At 37.3% G+C, this 22,279-nt stretch overlaps 1 protein-coding gene across 2 annotated transcripts; it reads left to right on the top strand.

Moving 5' to 3' along the window:
- Positions 1-2,111: 2,111 nt before the first annotated feature.
- PSMA3 (proteasome 20S subunit alpha 3) lies at positions 2,112-22,017 on the top strand. Of its 2 annotated transcripts, none has more exons than XM_039218695.1 (11): positions 2,112-2,229; positions 5,343-5,425; positions 8,204-8,327; positions 11,486-11,587; positions 11,669-11,742; positions 13,512-13,584; positions 14,990-15,055; positions 17,421-17,467; positions 19,562-19,629; positions 21,410-21,474; positions 21,864-22,017. In XM_039218695.1, exons 1-11 carry the CDS (start codon positions 2,209-2,211, stop codon positions 21,906-21,908), a joined length of 768 nt encoding a protein of 255 aa, XP_039074626.1. In that variant the 5' UTR covers positions 2,112-2,208; the 3' UTR covers positions 21,909-22,017. The 2 variants fall into 2 exon arrangements, with proteins under 2 accessions (XP_039074626.1, XP_039074627.1); XM_039218696.1 differs by lacking the exon at positions 2,112-2,229 and adding an exon at positions 2,243-2,346.
- The last annotated feature ends 262 nt before the right edge of the window (positions 22,018-22,279 follow it).

Genomic DNA, 22,279 nt, shown 5'->3' with positions numbered 1-22,279 from the left:
TCCAAAGGTAATTTAGAGTAATTTAATAAAAACAAGTAAATCCATACCCACCCCTTTACGTTTTCTAATGAATCAGGCAAATATTCAAAGAACCTGAGACCACGATTCAATGCATTCCTCCAAGATACGAGATAAATTAACAGTCCAGCCCCCAAATAGGCAATTCATCTGACAAGTTCAGAAAGGGCACCAAAGTCTTAATTCTTAATGGACATATAGTAGGCACTTGGTACTCAAATAATGCTTCTCATACACAAGTAGTTTAAAGTTTATCTGAACTTCTAACCAATTTAGAGCACTTGCAGTTGACCTTCAAGATGAAACCTCCTAACACTATATTCTTTAGCTTTCTTTGGCACTTTATTGGCCTATGGCGGTCAAAATACCCTCGTTAAAACCCCTCATCAACAAAATGAAACTAGAATATTTCAATGAAGGAGAGGTAAATTAAATGGCTAGTCTTACGGTAAATTCAAAGCTTTTATCCATTTGTTGAAGAATAAAAACTAGCCATTAATTATAATGCTTCACTAGCAGAGAGAAGCAACTGAAACTCCTCCTTCTCCCTTTTTTCTACATCCAATATTTCAGCAAGCCCTACATATCTGAAATCCATCACATTTCTACTTCCACTCCTACATCCCTAGTCCAAAACACTCCATTACTTCTTGCGCAAGGACTGCAATAGCTTTCCATCTAGCCCCCATGCTTCTACTCTCCCTTATCTATCAGTCTCCACACTGAAGAAAGACAGGTAGCTTAATATCTTAAATTAGATCATAATTCTCCTGCTTGAAAAACTAATGACCTGACAGTAGAAAGCTGATAACATATGTGGAATGATGGAATTGGAAAATCACCATTAGGCAAGCATAATAATCCACTCAGGCAGGAATTGTCGAATACTATAATTAGTTGGTAAAAGATTGAGGAGCGACTAGTAGGGTATTTACAAGAATAGTCTCAGAGGATTTCTTCACAAGATACTTATTAATTACAAAGTAGAAACTTTATGGTGGAGAAATCTTAAGCAAGTTAATATCATCAGTAATGGAACAAACTGACATCATGTGCCTACTAATATAATGCTATAACGTGATTGCAAGAAAATGTATCACCTGAATCCTATCATGAAAGACATCATACAAACCTAAATTGAGGAATATCCCATAAAATGTGTTGTATTCTTCAAAAAATGTTAATGCCCTGAAACATAAATATTAAGCAACTATTTTCCAGATTGAAGGAGGCTAGAATCAGGACAACTGTGACAGGTCAGACTGACCTGTAGGTTCCTATAACAAGCTTATATTCCTATAACAGTCCTAAATTTCAGTTTATAAATTAGCCAATCAGAGAGTCATTCTCTAAGTACCAGACCGAAAATTCAAACTTCCATGGTCTCTTCTCCTTTTTAACTAAAAGGTTCAACTATTTTGCCTATTTCCTCTTTTACTCTTTTTTGCCCATTTCCTCTCATTGAATGTAAACTCCGTGAGGGATGGGGTTGTCTCCTTCACGGTTTAATCAACACGGTTCAACAGAGTACTTGGGACATACTAATGTCAATAAGTGCTCAAGTAATCAGTCTTCTTAATTCTACTAGTTACAGAAACGATACTGATTCTTCTGAAGAATTCCGACTTCTGTGCAGTTGAGTGAAACTTCCTTCCTCCTTGTAAGAACAGCGGGGCGAAAGGGATGCCAGGATAGCGGGTCGGAACCAGGACACCAAGAGTTAAAGGGAGACTTCTCCCCTACTACTTTCTTCGCTCTTAGTAAGAGTATGAGAGCATCTCTCCGCTTTGCTTCAAGAAAGAATAAAGTAGCGAAAGAGAGGGATAATATAAAAGGTAAATTAATTTCTAGGAAATAGAATGGAGCAGCTCCTCAAACGACCCGACGCTTCTGACGACTCAACAACACTCAGGACAGAAACTTGAGTACGAAGGAACCCCTTCTGCCTTTCTTCCTTTCCCCCCCACCTCCTTTGCTTCCGCACACGCGCACCGCCCGCCACGCTCAGGTCCCTCCTTTTTCCCACAAGCCTCTATTTCTCCGGCAGAGGTTAGAGGAACCAGCCTCAGCGGACAAGGCTATTGGATGAAAGAGCAGCCAATGAGAGTGCCTGTTACTAGTCTGCGGGCTGCGGTATTGGGGGACCGCTTTAGGCCTTGAAGCCCTGCGCGTCTCGGAGGTTTCTGCACGATGAGTTCAATCGGGACTGGGGTGAGTTTGAGGTCTCGTGGCCTAATGGACAAGCCGGCAGATTAGCGTCGGAAGGGAGCTTGGACGCGCCGCGTGGGGCGGGCCGTCTCGACGCGCGCCGGCACTGCCTTGGGCCAGATGGGCCGCACTTGTCTGGTGTCCGTCTCTCTTTCCTGCTGATTTTTAGGCCCTCGTTTGGGGTGACCGTGACCTGAAGCTTTTCAGCTCAGGTGTAGCGGGCGTGGCGGCGAGCATTGTGATTGGGAGCCGCTTTGGATTGCTGAGTCACTTTCTTTGGCCGCTTAGGGAAACCGAAAGTGGAAACTCGAGGAGCCTGAAGTAGCGTGTGAAGCGTTTGGGAGACGATTAGCTTCTGGAGAACCACCGAGGCCAGGCGGCTTGAGATCGCAGGATCTGAGACGCAGCTTTCTCTGGACCGCCTTTGCGGGTCCCACGGTGCTGCTGACTCACTGCGCCTTCCCCGACTTGCCTTCCAGTGCGACCGTCCGCTTTGCGGGTGTCGCCGGGACCTCTGTCGGGGCCGAGCTGATAGACACAGGGTCTCAAAGGTGAAAGCTGAAGAACCCTTTACAAAAGTTTTTCCCTTTGTCCCAGCTTTTCCTGTACGAATGACTTAACGTCACTTTGAGGTGTCGGTACGGTAAACTTTAAATCATTAGCTAGGGACTTAACCGCTTCTGTTCACAGACTTGAGAATTTTGGAGTTGGACCTGTTAACTCGTTCGGTTTACTACTTTCCTGTGTTAAACGTACTGCACCTGTGCAGTCTTTAGCGTATTCCTTTAGCGTATTCCTTTTATGTATATCTCCGTGTAAAAATCCAGTTTTTGTTTACAAGTATGTATTCGTTGTGTGCACCAGAGGCATTGACTACGGGTGTCATCAGTTCCCACTGTTCATTAAGATTTTGATACTTAGCTGGGGCGCCTGGGTGGCCCAGTCGGTTGGGCGGCCGACTTCGGCTCAGGTCATGATCTCACGGTTCATGGGTTTGAGCCCCGCGTCGGGCTCTATGCCGACAGCCAGATCAGAGCCTGGAGCCTGTTTCAGATTCTGTGTCTCCCTCTCTGACCCTCCCCTTCTCTCTCTCTCTCTCACAGAAATAAATAAAAAATGTTTAAAAAATTAAAAAAAAAGATTTTGATACTCAGCATTAAGCCCAGGTACTGGTTTTTCTAGTTTGATAATTGGAGTGGTTTAATCCATTCGGTTATGAGATGCTAAGGTTATGTCATAACAGTTTTAGATTAGTAGATGCTCAGGTAGGAGTATTGTAGCAAATTGACTTCACAACTACATTAATATTACCTTCAATTAATAGTGTTTTATTCTGAAAACCCTTTAAAAATACTTGATAAATATAAAACGTGAGGTATTTTGGTGTTACAATAGTACAGGATCTTGTTTTAATAGATTAGGAAATTGAGACTCAGCAGGTACCACTGTTGAAGTGAAGACCACTTTGCATTTAGGGTAAGATAAAAATTTCCTACATCAGCCTAGGAGACTCAATAGTTTAGCTTTTACATACCTCTGATATGATTAATTCTTTCTGCCACTTAGTGCTGAAGACATGGTGGCCTGTTTCTTTTCCTACATTGTGCTAGCCCTATTTCTACCCTAAGATTTTTATGCCAAAGGCCATGGTGGCTCCTCCATATCCTAAATAGCTAGTTACTTGTCATTTAGGTCTGGGTGGGCCTAAATAGATAAATATAAATATACTCTAGCAAGGCCTTCCCTGATCAGGTAGTCTGTACTAGGCTCTCAGATTGTCTCTTCACTCTGTCTTATTTTCATCATAATCCTTTTTTCCAGTTTACTGCTGTATTTCCAGCACCTACATTTGTGCCTGGTTTCATTTGAAAATGAAAGACTTCAAGAATGAGTATCCTTTGGGGCTCCTGGGTGTTTTAGTAGATTGAGCCCCCAACTCTTGATTTCAGTTCAGGTCATGATCCCAGGGTCATGGGTTTATGCTCTTCGTTGAGCTCTGCTAAGTGTGGAGCCCTGCTTAAAATTCTCTCTCTCTTTCCTTCTCTCCCTCTGACCCTCTCCCCCACATATGCTCTCTCTCTCTCTTTCTAAAAAAAAGAATGAGTAGGGGCACCTGCTGAGTGGCTTCGTAGGTTAAGCTTGGACCCCTAATTTCAGTTCAGGTCAGGATGTCACGGTTCATGAGTTCAAGCCCCTCGTGGGGCTGTGTGCTGACTGCTCGGAGCCTGCTTGGCATTCTCTCCCTTACTCTGACCCTCCATTGCTTGCGCGTCCTCTTTCTCTCTCAAAATAAATAAGAAAACATTAAAAAAAACTTAAGAATGAGTATTGTTTGTAATCTTTTATAGTGACTATACATAATAGATGTTCATTAAATGTTTAAATGCTATATTATTTCTGTAAGGTCTTTCAGTTTGTTAGTGCCACAGCAATGAATTAACCTCTTCTGATTCCATTTCTGTTCTACCATATCATACTACAGGCATACCTTGTTTTATTGTGCTTCACAGATTGCTTTGTTTTTCCTTTCTACAAATTGAAGGTTTGTAACCTGTGTTTCAAGAAAGTCTGTTGGTGCCATTTTTCCAATAGCATTTGTTCACCTCACGTCTCTGACACATTTTGGTACTTCTTGCAACATTTCCAACTTTTTCATTACTACTAAATTTGTTACAGCGATCTGTGATCAGTGATTATCACTCACTGACAGCTCAGACATAATGATACTGCACACCTAGTAGACTACAGTTTAGTGTAAACATAACTTTAATATGCACTGACAATCCAAAAAATTTATTCACTTTATTGTGCTGATTTGGAACCCAGAGCATGTCCATTTTGTACAAAAATGAGCTTTGTGTTTGTGTGAAAAACATGTGACTTTACCTTGGACTTGTATCTGTAGCTTTTCAGTAGCATAAACCTAAAGTAGCTTTTCTCTTAGCTGCTTTTGCTGCTATGACTTGCTGCCTTTTCCTCTTCAAAGCAAAATCTTTGAGATTTAACACTCCTTCCTTCCTCTCATCTTTCTGATGTGTAAGCCATTTAGAAAGATGGTAAGGCTGTTACTGCTAAAGATACATAATTTCAGCTTATTGTTGCCTTTTTCTCCCTAGTATGACCTGTCAGCCTCTACATTCTCGCCTGATGGAAGAGTTTTTCAAGTTGAATATGCTATGAAAGCTGTGGAAAACAGTAGGTAAGAAATAATGTTTTACTTGAAATTTAGTATGTTTTAACCAGATATCAAGTATCTCCATTTCCATATTTAAAAAAAAATTTTTTTAAATGTTTCATTTATTTCTGAGAGAGAGAGAGAGAGAGAGAGAGAGAGACAGTGACAGCCTGAGCAGAGGAGGGTCAGAGAGAGAGGGAGACACAGAATCCGAAACAGACTCCAGGCTCTGAGCTGGATGTCATCACAGAGCCTGATGCGGGGCTCAAACCCATAAACTGTGAGCTGAAGTCGGACGCTTAACCGACTGAGCCACCCAGGCGCCCCCATATTTTTGGTACTTAGGCTTTGTTATGTTACTTTGGCACAAAATAATAGGTGCCCTAAAATAACCTCAATTTATTGGTCATTTGTAGGTCTCGTTTTAGGTCTGATCTTTCCATAAACCTCAGTCCTATATTTCTAGTTAGTTCCGAGATTATCCACTTAGACATTGTATCATGTCTCAGATGTAGTCTATAAACCAAATTCATTATCATCTTTGCCAACCCATTTTCCTTGTTTAAAATTCTTGATTTATAGCATTGTTTCCTTGGCTGTTAGGTTTGCTTTGTTATTTTATCTTTTTTAAAAAATTTTTAGAGAGAGAGTGTGAGAGTGCAAGCGGGGGAAGGGAAGAGGCAGAATCCCAAGCAGGCCCTATGCTGGACTTCACACAGGGCTGTGAATCATGAGATTATGATCTGAGCTGAAATCAGGAGTCAGATGCTTAACCGACTGAGCCACCCAGGCACCCCTGTCTTTATTTCCTTGTGTTTTAAGTGGTCTGTGCAGTCAGTCATGTCCAGCAGGATTTTTTTTTTTAAATTCTTTTCTTTTGCAACACTCCAAAAGGTGTGGGATCACTAAGATATCTTCTTGTTGGACTCTCTTCCTTCACTTGGTCTTGTATTATTTAGAGTAATGCGCCAAAATGATTCCTTGGTTAAACTTGTTAGCTTGTTGACACATTTTGAGTCCTTTACTGAAGAAATTTTGTAATCAGTTATACTTACACGATCATTGTGTCTTGGAATCTAAAGCAGCTTTATGATGAATTAAAAGACTTTTTAAAAATAATTTATTTAGAGGCGCCTGGGTGGCTCAGTCGGTTAAGCGTCTGGCTTCAGCTCAGGTCATGATCTCACAGTTCATGGGTTCAAGCTCCGTGTCAGGCTCTGTGCTGACAGCTAGCTCAGAGCCTGGAGCCTGCTTCTGATTCTGTGTCTCCCTCTCTCTCTGACCCTCCCCTTCTCTTGCTGTCTCTCTCTCTCTGTCTCTCAGAAATAAATAAAATATTTTAAAAAATTTATTTAATAAAGCTTCATTCACATCTCTTAAAGAACTTTTTTTTTTTTTTTGCCTAGTAAACAAATAGTCTTGGTGTTTGAGCCCAATTTTTTATTCATATAATGAAATCTTTTGGATTAGAGGTGGAGTAGGGAAGTGTTTCCAAAATTTTATTTTATTTTTATTTTTTAAAGTTTATTTATTTATTTTGAGAGAGAGAGCAGGGGGAGGGACAGAGAGAGAGGGAGAGAAAATCCCAAGCAGGATCTGTGTTGTCAGCATGGAGCCTGACGAGCTCTATCTCATGAGCTGAAATCAAGAGTCAGATACTTAACCTACTGAGCCACCCACATGCCCCTGTTTTCAGAATTTTAGTAAAGTCCACATGTAAATACTTTTTGCTAGTACCACATAAAAGCAAAAATGAACATAAGGTATTTGAAGGATGATAGGTTGAATTCAGTAGTGTGTGGGATTTATAATAGGAAATTTAATAAGCTAGATGGGCTTTGTATATTCTCCAGATTTTTGAAAGCTAGACCAAGGAGTTTAAACTCAAAAGGGGAGCCATTGAAGACACTTGATATAGTAGAGAAGTGTCTGAAATTTTTTGTGAAACTTGTGTGTGGCTCTATTCATTTATCTGGTTGTTTCTCGTCAGAATTCCCTTTTTATTAAAAGGATTAGAAGGGCTTCCTGGGTTGGTTAAGTGCCCAGCTTGGGCTCAGGTCATGAAGTTGCCATTTGTGAGTTCAAGCCCCGTGTAGGGCTCTGCTGTCAGCTCAGAGCCTAGAGTCTGAGTTCATGTTGTGTCTCCCTCTCTTTCGCCCCTCCCTCCCTCTCTGAATAATAAACATTAAAAAATTTTTTTTAACGGATTAGAAGAACAAAGTTAATGATATATTTTCATCTTGAAGTGGTAGCATAAACTTTCTCCACATTTTACTTAAAAGAATAAGATCCATTTTGTTTTCAGCAGTTGTACAAAATGTATATTCTTTTATATATTTTTATAAGCCTTAGTTGTTGCAGAAAAAGCAAATGAGCAAAAGAAAAGAACTCTAATCTTACCCTGTTTAATTTTTAGTTTGTATATAGCCTGTCTTTTCTGGGCATTTTTATGTACCATTTTTAATGGACATGAGCTAAGTCAGCAATGTTATTATAGTGTATTATCATGTGTCACACTGCCATTTTGTACTATTTTGTTGGCATCTTTTCTCAGAAGTATTAATCTTTTTATGTCATGATATGCTAGATTTTTTTTGTCATCTCGTGATGTTCATTTATATGGACCTAATTTATCACACTTTATGTTGCCCTCTTTCTTGTTTTCAAATGTATTTGTTTTAAATTTAAATTTAGCATGCTTTAAGAAATGTTACCTATTTTTATTTTTTTTACCTTAGGTGTATGAAGTTCCTTTTATTTTCAGGTAAAAAAAAATTGATTTTTTTCCCCTACTTTTTCCAGTACAGCTATTGGAATCAGATGTAAAGATGGCGTTGTCTTTGGGGTAGAAAAGTTAGTCCTTTCTAAACTTTATGAAGAAGGTTCCAACAAACGACTTTTTAATGTGGATCGACATGTTGGAATGGTAGGTTACATTTAAAATGTTCCTTTTTGCCTTGTCCAATTTCTTGTGAAGTAACTGTAATATATTAAATTGTGGATAAGAACTCATTTATTACTTCAGCACCAAGGCAGAAACAGATCAGAGAACAGCCACAGAAGTAATCCCAGAGAGTTACTGGCTTGTGAACAGTTCACTGTCTAAAAGTAGCGTTCTTATAACCTGATTGGAGATACATATGAAAAGCTACCTTAAGGAAAGGAGGGGAGAAGGGTGGGAAGTATGTGCAGAAAAGAGATCTTGGCAGCGTAGATCATCAATGAAGGTGTATGCTTTAGAGGCATAGAGTTTTTAGCTTTTCATATCTCTTCGTATTGTAGTAAAATGGAACACCAAGAAAGGATGTTTAGTGAAGGGAATAAACACCGTATTTTATTTCTTGCAGCTCTATGTAGTTACTGCTTTGCATAATTCCAAGGGAAGCCATAAATACATTACTGGCATATATTGAAGTCCTCCTATATAGATGTCAGACTATAAAAGCAAAAGCAAAACAAAGGAGTGATTCTTTTTAAAAAATTTTTTTAAATGTTTTATTTCTGAGAGAGACAGACAGACAGAATGAGCAGGGGAGGGTTAGAGAGAGAGAGGGAGACACAGAATCTGAAGCAGGCTCCAGGCTCTGAGCTAGCTGTCAGCACAGAGCCCGACATGGGGCTCGAACCCATGAACCATGAAATCATGACCTGAGCCGAAGTCTGACGCTCAACCGACTGAGCCACCCAGGTGCCCGCAAAGGAGTGATTCTAACCTTGGTTACTGAACAGGCAAGGAAGAAAAGAGAACATGTGTGTACTAGATACTGTGCTAGAACGTCTTTACATAAATTAGCTTGTGCACGTCTGACATCCCAGTGCAAATAATATTAATCCCATTTTCACAGATAAGAAAACAGAGCAGGTAAAGAAATAAACTGGGATACAAACTTGGTTCTACATGGTCTACATGTTACTCCAGAGTCCATTCCACAGGGTGAGAGCCTATAGACCCACTCATTCTGCTGTTACCTTTGGTATTTCTAAATGAGATGTGTAACAAACACAAAAAGGGTGAAAGGTATGTGTAGAAAAGAGACCCTGGCAGCATAGATCACTAATGCAGGTGTAAAATATAGCTGGTAAACTGTAAAACTACAGATTTTTTTTTTTGCTTCTTCAATGATTAGTTTTTATGAACATGTTTTTTCTCCTAAACAAATGTATTATGCCAGTGAAACTGGTAATGGTTTTTCCGCTGTCATTTGACCCTCTATATTAATTTATTCTTAAAATTTGGGTGTAGTTGACACACAGTGTGAAACTGGTATGTTTTGATGTAACTTGCCAGATTGTAACCTAGCTGATAGGAAGGAACTAATGAATTATAGATTCTTTCACTTAGTAGAAAAAGTTTCCATAGGTGTATTTTGAAAAAAGTTGTGTGTGCTTAAAGGTACGTTAGTGACAGGAAAACTTTGTCCTAGAACTTTAAAATGTGTCCCATTTGTTATTTAAAGCCAGGAAACTGATGGCATTCCTTACAGCTGGAGATCGGCAAACATTACATGTTGAAGAGAGTTGGAGACAATAAAGGATTAATGTTTCATCTCCACAGTTGTTATCTTCAAGTGGTTTGAGAATTATTGGATTTCACAGTAAGCTTTCTCCAAAGCAATAGAAGGTTGTTTACATGGTGAAACTTACTGACTGGGGAACGTTGGGGAAATTATTCTAAACACAGTTTCCTCACCTGCCAAATTAGGGCAGTAGTAATACCTACCTCGGAACAGTTGTTACAAGGTTAAAAAATATGTAAAATGTAGGTAATGAGTGCTGTGTTTTAGTAATTTTCATCATTACTACTGTTAGTAGGTAGCACTAGACAAAAGGCTGTTCTAATACCACTTACTTTTAAATTCTGTAAGTGTTCTAAGCTGGCAATTCCTGGACCTTCTTGGTTTCTAGTACTAAGTGTTTTTGTAATTTTTCTCGCCGGCTTACCTATGCCAAAAGACCTACCTAGTGGTTCTGATTATTCATTTAGGTTCAAACAACTTAGTGTTTATGTCCCCCAAATTTAGTAACTGTAAGAGAAAAAAATACACAATTCAAGAAAAATATTTTTAAAGAAAAATTACTAACATGCACTGCACAACTTCTTAAACTTTAGAATCAGATTACATGCTGCCCCCCCACCCCAGTTTCCTGTTCCAAATGAATTTTTGTATGATACTTTTTTTTTTATTACAACAACCCAGGTGCTCAACAGTATGATGGCATTGAAAGGAATATGAATGATCTTGGGGTGCCTGGGTGGCTCAGTCAGTTAATTGTCTGACATCAGGTCAGGTCATCATCACGTCTCGTGGTTCAAGAGTTCGAGCCCCACTTTGGACTGTGCTGCCAGCTCAGAGTCTGGAGCCTGCTTCAGATTCTGTGTCTCCCTCTCTCTCTCCCTCCCCAACTTGCACTCTGTTTCTAAACTCTCTCAAAAATGAATAAACATTAAAAAAAATTGTTTTAAAAAGGAGTATGAATGATCTAATGTTGAAACTGAACTACTTCAACATCTGTATCCCCCAAGTTCCAGATGTTGCACAACTGAGTTCACTACAGTGCCGCAGCATACCTCAGCACGTGGTTTGGTGACTGGAGTTAACCAGTCTTGGAAGATGTGTGGTTTGTCATGTTTTGGTTTGTCCTTATAATTTATTAGTTAATAAGCTGAAAAACATTTGAGGTCTAAAAAGCTTTTAGACCCAAACTTTTAGTAACTTGAACACAGAACTGCTTTAGAGTTCAGTCCTGATCAAGATCAGTAGTTTTATTCTTGTTGTTGCTTATTTATAGTGAATTGGTAAATTGGGAGACATGGAGGATTAATTATAGAAATATTCCTTGTGAATGTCATCATTGAACAAAACAATGAAGTCACACTTGGTAAATTTCTGAATTGTAATTCCATGCTTCTTTCCTTATCCCATCCCATCAAAATGGCAGAATGCCTTATAAAGACCTTTAAACCAAATGATTTCTAATGGTGATGCTTGTTAAATATTAAGTAAGCCTACAGTAACTACCCATTTGACTTGTTTTGTGGTAGGAATGTATTTATTTACTAAATTGGGACCTACTTTCTTACAGGCGGTAGCAGGTTTGCTGGCAGATGCGCGATCTTTAGCAGACATTGCAAGAGAAGAAGCTTCCAACTTTAGGTCTAATTTTGGCTATAACATTCCATTAAAAGTAAGTTGATAATATGTTGAGGAGCCTTTTGAACATTAATAGAAATTTACTGATAAGCTCTTCTGTGTTTCCCCCTCATAGCATCTTGCAGACAGAGTGGCCATGTATGTACATGCTTATACACTCTATAGTGCCGTTAGACCTTTTGGCTGCAGGTAAGAATTCTGTGAGATATTCAGTCAGATCTGGACTATAGGTATCTGTTTGCCCTGGTATCTTAGTCTTCTTTTTTTTTTTTTCCTGGTATCTTAGTCTTTAATGCCCTTAAAAGTAGGAGCTATGACCAAGAAGTATGAGGACAGTGATCAAATAAAACTGTGTACATCAACATAAAAACTTTACAAATTTAAAGTGATGATAAAACAGAACTCATAATAACTTTAATCTGATTATAAATTCTCTGGAGGAATGTGATCAAAAGGTATAATGCTTCTAAGATAAATGCTAGGGATGTAATGTACATTATAACTGTAGTTAACACTGCTATGTGATGTATGGGAAGGTTGTTCAGAGTACATTCTAAGAATTTTCATCACAAGGAGAAAATTTTTTTAAACTTGTGATCATAATACATGTAAATCAGACCATTATGCTATACACTGTATAGTGCTGCATGTTAATTATTTCTCAGTAAAACTAGAAATCTGCGGTCCTACCTTAGAGTTGTTTAGTCATATTTAAATTACTGAGTACACACATTAGAGAAAACCTGAGCTTTATTCTACTAGCCATAAGTTAGGCCTGTGGACATTTCTTGTATTAGTTGTTCTTAAGATTCTCACTTAAATTACATTGAAATACTTTGCTTTCACAATTCATAGAATACCTTTCAATTTTTATTAGCCTTTGAACAGCACTCTGAATTCGTCATTTCTCTATTTTTAAGGGAGTAAAAATGGTGGAGAGAACTTTTTCAGTAAATATTTATTGAGCATATACTGTGAATCATAGATGTGTGTTGTGTGGGGGGCACAAAGATGAGTAAGTTATCATTGATAGAATTTTATAGGTGATATGATGAAGATATACACTGACTATGGTGGGGCACCAGTTAGGGAAAGGCCACTTTCATGAAGAAATGGCAAGGAAAAGAATGTGAGATGTAGGTGGAAAGGTGAGAATATTTCATTCAGAGGGACTGGTATTTCAGGTAATGTAGAAGTAGTCGAGTATACGTGGTGTGTAGAAGGATATGGATGATGCAGGAAGGGGCAAGATCATACAAAAGCCTGTGTTCCATACAAGGAAACGTTGAAGGGTTATGATAATCAGGTATATATTCTGAGAGATAAGTCTCATGGAACATGAAATGATTGTAGGGGTGGGAATTGGACAGTTGGCTGTTAGAGTAGTCTGTATACAAAATGATGTACATAAGATGAGGCTGGTTTCTTTTCTACTTTTAAGGCAAACTAAATCACAATGTCAGAAAATCACTAATATCATTGTTTAACAGCCTAATTTTAACTATCACATATAAAAATACATTAAACCAGTCTGGATTACTCTAGAAAAATAACTGGAGGAATACTGGGGAATAGTCAAGAAAGAATGAAGGGTGAAACAAGAGTTTGAGGCAGACTGAATGTATTCCCATTAGTTTTGTTATCTTGGCTTTTTCATGTTTATGCCTTTACCTGTTGGGTCTTCTTAGTTTTCCATCTGCCATTACTCCTTTGTCTACATTGCTGTTTTCCCAGATAAGTTTCATCAGTAAGTTTAATACTAAACAAAGCCATACAAATTTTGAACAATTCCAAGTATATACTAGTTTTTACTGAAACTACTTCATCAAAGTGCTTATTAGGACTTCTATGTATATTAGTAGTTTATCTTAGAAAGTATAATTGTATTTTTGTTGAATTTTTAGTATTTTTGTGGTATTTTAAGAACCATGGTCTAAACTTAACTTACTTTCATGCAGTTTCATGTTAGGATCTTATAGTGTGAATGATGGTGCACAACTCTACATGATTGACCCATCAGGAGTTTCATATGTGAGTAATTTTGAATCATGAATTTGTTTCTAGTTTAATTGAATCTCATTAGCATGTAAACCATAGATTTGGATTATATGAAATTTCTTTAACACTAATTCAAGGAAAGTAACAATTTCTGTATCATTAATAACCTGTGGGTATGAGGCAAAGGAAAGATTTATGGCTTTTTAAACATTTTGTAATGTTTACTTTTGAGAGAGAGAGAGACAGAGTGAGTGGGAGAGGAGCAGAGGGAGGGAGACACAGAATCTGAAGCAGACTCTAGGCTCTGAGCTGTCAGCACAGAGCCCAACATGGGGCTCAGACTCACGAACCCTGAGATCATAACCTGAGCCAAGGTGAGAGGCCTTAACTGAGCCACTCAGGTGCCCTGATTCATGGCTTTCCAGTATGCTGTTTATAGAAACTACGTAGTGAACCTGAAACTTTGACTATGTGATATTTTCCTTTATTGTGACAAATATTAGCAAGTTTTAAACTACTACTAATACATTACCTTTAAAAAAGGAATTTTAGGGGAGTCTGGGTGGCTCAGCCAGTTAAGCATCCAGCTCTTGATTTCAGCTCATGATCTTACCGTTCATCAGTTCTGGTGGTGCAGAACCTATTTGGGATTCCCTCTCTCTACCCCTTCCCTACTCGTTCTGTCTCTCAAAAATAAATAAAGTTTAAAAAAATGTTTTTTAAATTTATTTTTGGGAGAAAGAGAGCATGCAAGCGGGGCAGGGATAGAGAGAAGGGGACAGATCTGAAGTGGACTTCATGCTGACAGCAGTGAGCCCAGTGTGATATTGAGCTTGAACTCTCAAACTGCAAGATCATGACTTGAGCTGAAGTTGGATGCTTAACCCATTGAGCCACCCAGGTGTCCCTAAATAAACGTAAAACAAAAAGAGATTTTAAATGGGATTTCTTGCATCTTTAATTACCTTTTCTCTCTTCTGAGGTATTTATGGTTTTTACTCATTTAAAAAACAGACTATATTTTGTCATATACACAAGTATAAATGGGAATCCTTTAAAAAACTTTCAATATAAAAATTGAAGGTTTAGAGTATTGAACTGATCAATTACTTCAATTTCTTTGTGTCATGCTAAAAATTTTCCCATTTCTCTTCTAAAAAACATCTCTAGTTCTTGTAGTGTATATGTTTTTCTTGGTATATGCCTTTAATACAGATAATCTAGTAATTCTAGAATTAAGGTGGGGTTTTTTTTTTTTTTTGAGCTCCTTGGTGTTAATTAGAATGTGTTTGTATTTCTCCATATTCACTTTTGAAAGTCATTAAACAGTCTTCTGTTAACCTTTAAATAGGAACAGTTGTAGTCACTGATTTTAGAATAGTATAGCAATTCCATTAAATAATATATGTATCTTTTTGGTATGTGTTCTTTTAAATAGGGTTATTGGGGTTGTGCCATTGGCAAAGCCAGGCAAGCTGCAAAGACCGAAATAGAAAAGCTTCAGGTAATACATACTTAATGCTTGAATTTTCCTATATTATGCTCATGTAGTGAAGTTTTATCATACAAGTGAAATCGTATAATCTAAGATTACATAGTGTGGTTTGCTGTTTTGAGTAGAGCTTTCTGATTATAAGAGGCCGAATAAGCTGGTCCTATCTACATAGATATACGGTATGACATAGATTTAGAAAGGATGTAGATGTATGTGCTGTAGAGATGTGGGATACCTATAGAGTTGTTTCATGGGGCATTTTATAATTTTGATGGCTGATGATAAACCCCTTAATCTAGAAAAATACAAATATTAGTTTCATAAAATTTCATAATTGTTGAGGTCCCTTCATGGAGCTCTGTGAGCCTTAGGTTGAGAACTTTGGTGTTTTATTATACTATTTCTTAGAGTCTGTGTTCTGATGTTTCTCTTTCCTTTGTTCCTAGCTAGATAAGGCATAAAACCTCATCTTGTTACAACTACCCACTTTTTTGTTCACTTAAGAGCCATTAAGCTATTAGTGTAAAAAAAGTTTTTTTAAACATCTTGGTTTTCCTTTTAGTCAACGTGATCAACTTAATATTGAAACAATATCCACTATTATCAGAAACTTCCATTAAAGGCAGGATTTTATCAGTATTTTGGTAAATGACAGTGAGAAAACTTTATATATATTTAATATTCTGAACTGGAAACTTATATATTCAACTTCAGGTGAGGTTCTAGAAAACTTTGAGTGCTTTGAATTTTATGCCAAATTATAGGCCTACAAAAGTGTAATTTATATTTGGCATTTTAGTAAAATTGACAAAAAGACCTTAGAGGTACTTAGACTGGCTTAATTCTATGTGAAACGCGCTGGCTAGAGTTGTAGAATATGTTGATTATGAAGAAACCTCATGATTCTTTTTTTGTTTTAAATGTGTTTTTATTTGTGAGAGAGAGAGACAGCATGAGAGACAGACGGCGTGAGCAGGGGACAGGCAGAGAGAGAGGGAGACACAGAGTCTGAAGCAGGCTCCAGGCTTTGAGGCAGCTGTAAGCACAGAGCCCGATGAGGGACTCAAACCCACGAACTGTGAGATCATGACCTGAGCTGAAGTTGGAGGCTCAACCGACTAAGCTACCCAGGTGCCCTGAGACCTCATGATTCATAGCCATGTCCTTTTCTTTCGCACACTTCCTGGTGTGATACTAAGTTACCTTCTCTTTTCCCCATTGCTTTCATTTCTCCTGAATGTTATGTGGAAATTTGTTCAGAGTATTCAGAGTGGTCATGTATCCTGTCTTTCTGAGGTCAAATCCTAGTAAGATATGGGAATACCAACAAAGCTGAGCTAAAAAAAGACATCACTTTGAGGAACATGTGTGGATACTTAATGACAAAAACATGCTCGAAAATCAGAGGTCAGCAAACTAATGGCACACTGTCTGCTTTCTAAAGTTTTATTGGAACATAGTCACGTTCAGTCACTGGCTGCTTTCACACCACATTAGGAGAGTTTAATAGTTGGAACAGAGACCAAAGACCATACGTACCATAAAGTCTAAAATATTTACTGTTTGGCTCTTTGAGGAGTTTGTCAACCTGTGATCTACACCATTGCTCTGGCTTGTTCTTCTGATGTTATTTACTAAGAATATTATGTTATGACACAAAAATTTCATGAACATATATAAATATGGTTACTTGAATTGTGCTTTTCCATGTTTACTTAAGTTTGTCTTTATTATGATACAATTCAATAATTATAGAACTTAACCTATAAGGGCAAAAGTATGAAGATATAGGTAACCTTTTCCTTTATTTGACCCCCCAAATAAACATGAAAAAAAAGTAAACATCAGAAAAGATAAATAGTGCAACAAATCTCTCCATCTAGATTGCAGTTATTTTCTAGTATTTTTACCCATTTGTTTTTGTTATTTTCTGACACGTTTGAAACAGTTACAGACATCATGACACTGTATCCCTAAATGCTTCAGCATTCATCTCTGTAGAATAACATTATTATACCTATGATAGTATCAGATATTCAGTCTATAATCAAACTACCTCAGTAATCTGGTTTTATTTTGTAACTTTTTCAAATCATGATATAATTAAGGCTCACACTTTAGTCTTCACCTTCTCCCAATACTCATTTTTTGAAGAGCCCATGCCAGTTGCTTTGGTAGTTAGTCCCACATATTAGGTCTGTATTTCCTAGTTAAAACTGGTATTCTTAAATTCAGTTTATTATGGTTTTGGATTTATGTTTTAGACTCCAGTTCAAAACCATGGGTACTGACAAGGTTTGTGCAAAGAATCTGAAAATAGTTACAGGAGTGGAACGTTCTTCTGACTCATAACTTAATATTTTATTTCCTATAGATGAAAGAAATGACCTGCCGTGATGTCGTTAAAGAAGTTGCAAAAATGTAAGTTGAAATTTTTATTACCATTGACAGAAATATTTCATTTGATCTTACCTTAATACATTAATTCTAGAGGTCTGTTTTGTTTGAAAATAATTTATTGCCTAAGGTGAATTTAACATTCTAATATGTCTCATTACAGAGAAATATCCACATTTCAAGTGACAGACTAGACCTCATGATTCAGTGATTGGGATGGGAAAAATAGCTTTAATATAAAACTCCTATTTAGGTGAAAGAATTCAAGAGTAGGAGGAGACCATGAACCTGAAGGAGCTTCATTTGACGATAGTTCCTACCCTCTCAAATCTCAGGGGTCCCAATAATAGGCATCTTAGTGTACAAATTTTATTTTAGGTTTTACAACTAATTATTTCTATAAGTGAACCATGAAGCTGGCTTATTTATATATTCTGTTTCTTTCAGCAAGATATGTTAATCGTAAGTTTTTTAAGATGAGAAGACAGGTGCACCGGGTGGCTTCTGACTCTCGATTTCAGCTCAGGTCATGATCTCAGGGTTGTAAGACTGAGCCTTGCTTTGGGGTCCACGCTGGGCATTGAGCCTGCTTAAGAGTCTCTTTGCCCCTTACCCACGTGGGTGCTTTCTCTCTCTCAAAAAAAAAAAAAAAAAAAAAAAGCAAAGCAGAGCAGTATTTCAGTACATTTAAAAACAGCTTCAAGAAGTCCTGAGGTGGTTCGTATTACAGGTACATACAGTAGAATGCTTTTGTGACTCCAATAACTAACATCAGAGTCCTGAGTGTCATGCTTCAAAATTCACGGTTTTTCTAGTTCAAAGAATGTAAGCATATGGTATTTCATATTGGATTCAGAAAATCCAATAAAACGCTAGTTTGCAGCCAGCTTTTTAGACTTAAAAGTAATAAACACAATATTCCAGAGAATTCACAGCTCTTCTATTCTACATCAGAACTACATCAACATGGTCTAGTCAGCAGTTTGTACAAGCGCCTCAGGTTTTATAATTAATAATACATGCAAAGAAAAAAATCCTAGAGGCTGTATTATATATTTAAATGAAACCCTTAATCTCTTTTAAACAGATAGCTATAATAAAATATTGAAGTGTTTTCTAATTTTGTCCTAATTGTCACCACTCTTAGAACTGCCACATCATCTGCCTTCCTCTTCCCTTTTATCAAAAGACCCTTCCCCTTTGCAGGTGTTAAGCACAACCCATTCTGTCATTGTCAGTTAATAACATGAGGAACACTGGGAACTACCTTACAGAACTGCCTGGAAAATAAAGAATCCTCACTGAACTGTACAACAGTTTAGATGTGATAAACTCCCATTCCTTCACTGATAAATGTTTCTGGTAAACAGCCTTTACCACACCTATTTATGTTTAGGTGTAACAGTAGATGCTAATTAGTTCAATGTAAGAAAGCAATCTCTTATTTAATAAAATGGAGTACTCTGTATTTTTTACTTAGTCTAGAAAATTCATATGCTTTCTCATATTATAGCAAGGCTTTAAAAATATCCTCCCAGTAAAGTGTGTGAAGATGCTGGAAAAGGTAAAGAAAGCTTTGATGTGATACTTTTACTTTAATATGTTTATGACAGTGCCTCCTTGTTTGCTGTAATTTGGTATGTATTACAGTTTGGAGACTAGGTTAAGGGGCATTATAGTGCTTATAAAATGGCGAAGAGGTTTAAAAAGATACCTGCCAAGAAGCTTCAGACTGAAGGGACCAGTAATAACAGCAGACTACTTAAAGTTAGTTTAAAAAATAAGTAACCACCTAAGGAAAGAAATAAACAAATATCCTGAAAAGGCAAAGTAACGATGCCTTTTCTTATTTGAATCTGTGTTCCTTTTGAGTTGTATCTCTAGAACAGTATCAAAATAAACTATCTGAGTAGTAAAGGTATATTAGCTCCTTTGTAATGAGTGTTATCAATCCTTGTGTGATTTATTCTTTTCTAGAAGTGTTTATAAATAGACTATACTGCATCTATAATTATATATATACGTATATTTGTATTAGGGATGGATGTTCTAATTTGTGCTGACTGGGTGTATGCTTGTAGATGACCAAATATTAATTTTAAACCTTTTGTGTTCTAGAATTTACATAGTACATGATGAAGTTAAGGATAAAGCTTTTGAACTAGAGCTAAGCTGGGTTGGTGAAAGTAAGTTATTTTCCTACATTATTTGCTCTAAGTCATCTGTACTAAACCTAATTTACCATTGGGTGCATTTTTTCTAATTTTAAAAATTGGTAATGACATACATATAGAAAAGTACGCAAATAACAAAATAATTGAATTGCCACAACATGTATATACTCCTGTAACCACTGGGCTCTCTGGACAACAGCTCCCCAGATCACCCCAGGCCTCTCTGAATTCAGTCTTCTACCTTCTCCCATAGGTAGTTTTACCTGTCGTTCAATTTTCTATAAATGGAATTACACAGTATATATTCTTGTATCCCTGAATTTTTCTTCACCGTTCCATTTGTGTAAATGGTGCGTATTGCGTACAGTATTTGTTCATTTGCCTTATTGTACAGTGTTCTGTATCATAACTTATGCATTTCTTCTTCTGGTTAGCTGGGCTCTTTCCAGTGGGTTTTTAAAAACTGTAATGAATAGTGCTGCTGTGGATGTCTTGTGTAATTTTTTTGGTACACATACGTAGCATTTCTGTGGGAAACATATTTAAGAATGGAATTGTTGAATAGCTAAAACATGGAAAGAGCCTAAGTGTCCATCAACAGATGGATGGATCAAGAAGATGTGGTTTATCTATACCATGGAATACTACCTGGCAATGAGAAACAATGAAAGCTGGCCTTGTGTAGCAACATGGATGGACCTTGAGGGTGTTATGCTGAGCGAAATAAGTCAGGCAGAGAAGGACAAATATCATATGTTTGCACGTATAGGAGGATTAGGAGGAACTTGACGGAGGACCAAGGGGGAGAAGGGCGGAAATGGTGAGGGAAAGGGAGAGAGGCAAACCATGAGAGACCCTTGAATGCTGACAAAAACTGAGGACTGATGGACGTGTGGGGGAGGGGGGATGGGCATGGAGGAGGACACTTGTGGGGATGAGCACTGAGTGTTATGTGGAAACTAATTTGACAATAAACTATTTGTAAAAAAAAAAAAAAACTCATTTGATTATAAAAAAAAAAAAGAATTGTTGAGTCATGAAATACGCATAAGTTTAAGTGCAGTAGATATTTTGCCAGTGTGTTCTGACCATTCAGTGCCTTTGTAATACAAAGAAAGCCAGAACAAATTTACCACGTATTTTTGAAGGGGAAGTTTTGCTTAATTGGCTAAAGTTGTAAAAGTGTGAGTGGCTTATTTACTTTTTTGAAGCATCCATTTACTGAGAAATCAACAATTTTTTTTTTGCACTTGTTAGCAGTGGTAACTACGGATGGAGGCTTTAAGGCTAGCTTTTTAAAAATTAATCATGTTGCACATTAATAATTGCTCAGAATATCAGGATAAGTCCTTGCATAACTTGTTCATTTCCATTAAGAGCAAAATTTGGACAAATTTAGTCTTGCATGGAGGAAACACAAAGAAGAGGCATCCAAGGGTGGTGCGTGGTTGGCTTTGTTGAGTGTCTGACTTTTGGTTTTGGCTCAGGTCATGATCCCAGACAGGGTTGTAGGATTGAGCCCTACATCGGACTCTACTCCGGGAGTGGAGCCTGCTTGAAATTCATTCTTTCTCTCCTGTGCCTCTACCCTACTTGCGTGCGTACATACCCACATGCGTGCTTTTAAAAAAAAAAAAAAAAGTTTTTGAGCCAGAGCATCTGGTTGGCATTACTCATAGTACAACTTTAACATTAGATGGATCATGCCTATGGACTGTGTATATATATTGTATTGCAAATCACAATGTAGTCCTCATTTCTAATTCATTTAAATATATGACTTAATTTGCAGTAACTAAAGGAAGACATGAAATTGTTCCAAAAGACATAAGGGAAGAGGCAGAGAAATATGCCAAGGTAAGCTGCAGCATGTGAAAACTGGCTATCGGTATGAAAGTAAGTGTTGAATAATAAAGGAACTTGGTTGATTTCTATTAAATAATACTTGAGGTAAACTGAACTAAAGACCAACATTTTCTAGGTTATCCTCAATGGGGATATGGTTGCCCTGGTTCCAAAAATTTTGCATGTGAAAATATATAAGGGTTTTTCAGGACATTCAATGCTTTCATTCCATGTGTTCTTTCAAGAATATAGTTAATGGACTGTTGCAGCAAGACAAAATTATCCTTTTCTTTGCTTGGCTATGTTATTCTAAGTCCGTGTTCATTTTTCAGTGATGTGCTTCATTAGATTCAGCTGTTTTAATATTAAAAATTAATTTTAAGCACTGTTTTTCTCAACAGGAATCACTGAAGGAAGAAGATGAATCAGATGATGATAATATGTAACATTTGCTTCAGCATCTATTTTAAATTTCTAATACAGTCCTGTGTAACTCTTTAGCCCTGGGGCTTATTATATACCCATAGACCAATTTTCATTAAATTTTTGTCTTATGATTGAAGTTTGATACCTGTGTGACAGAACTGGTGGGAGTAATTAAGTACATATTTATTTACTTGGCATTAAAATGTAGGTTTAGGTTTAATGAAAAAAATTCCTTAAATTAAAATATCATAAAATGAGACTGAAATCATTAATTCAAAGTTCCATTTCATCACTCACCTAGAATCTAAAGATCACTTATAGCTGGGCTTCTGTGTAGTAAGTCCCTACCAACTCGGTATTATTTGACGCTGTTACTCAGTTTTGTATTTAG

This window comes from Hyaena hyaena, unplaced genomic scaffold (assembly GCF_003009895.1).
Source record: "Hyaena hyaena isolate Hyena2069 unplaced genomic scaffold, ASM300989v1 scaffold_770, whole genome shotgun sequence".
Lineage (NCBI taxonomy): Eukaryota > Metazoa > Chordata > Mammalia > Carnivora > Hyaenidae > Hyaena > Hyaena hyaena.
Note: the sequence above shows the minus strand (reverse complement) of the source record. Positions and strands in the feature narration are given on the sequence as shown.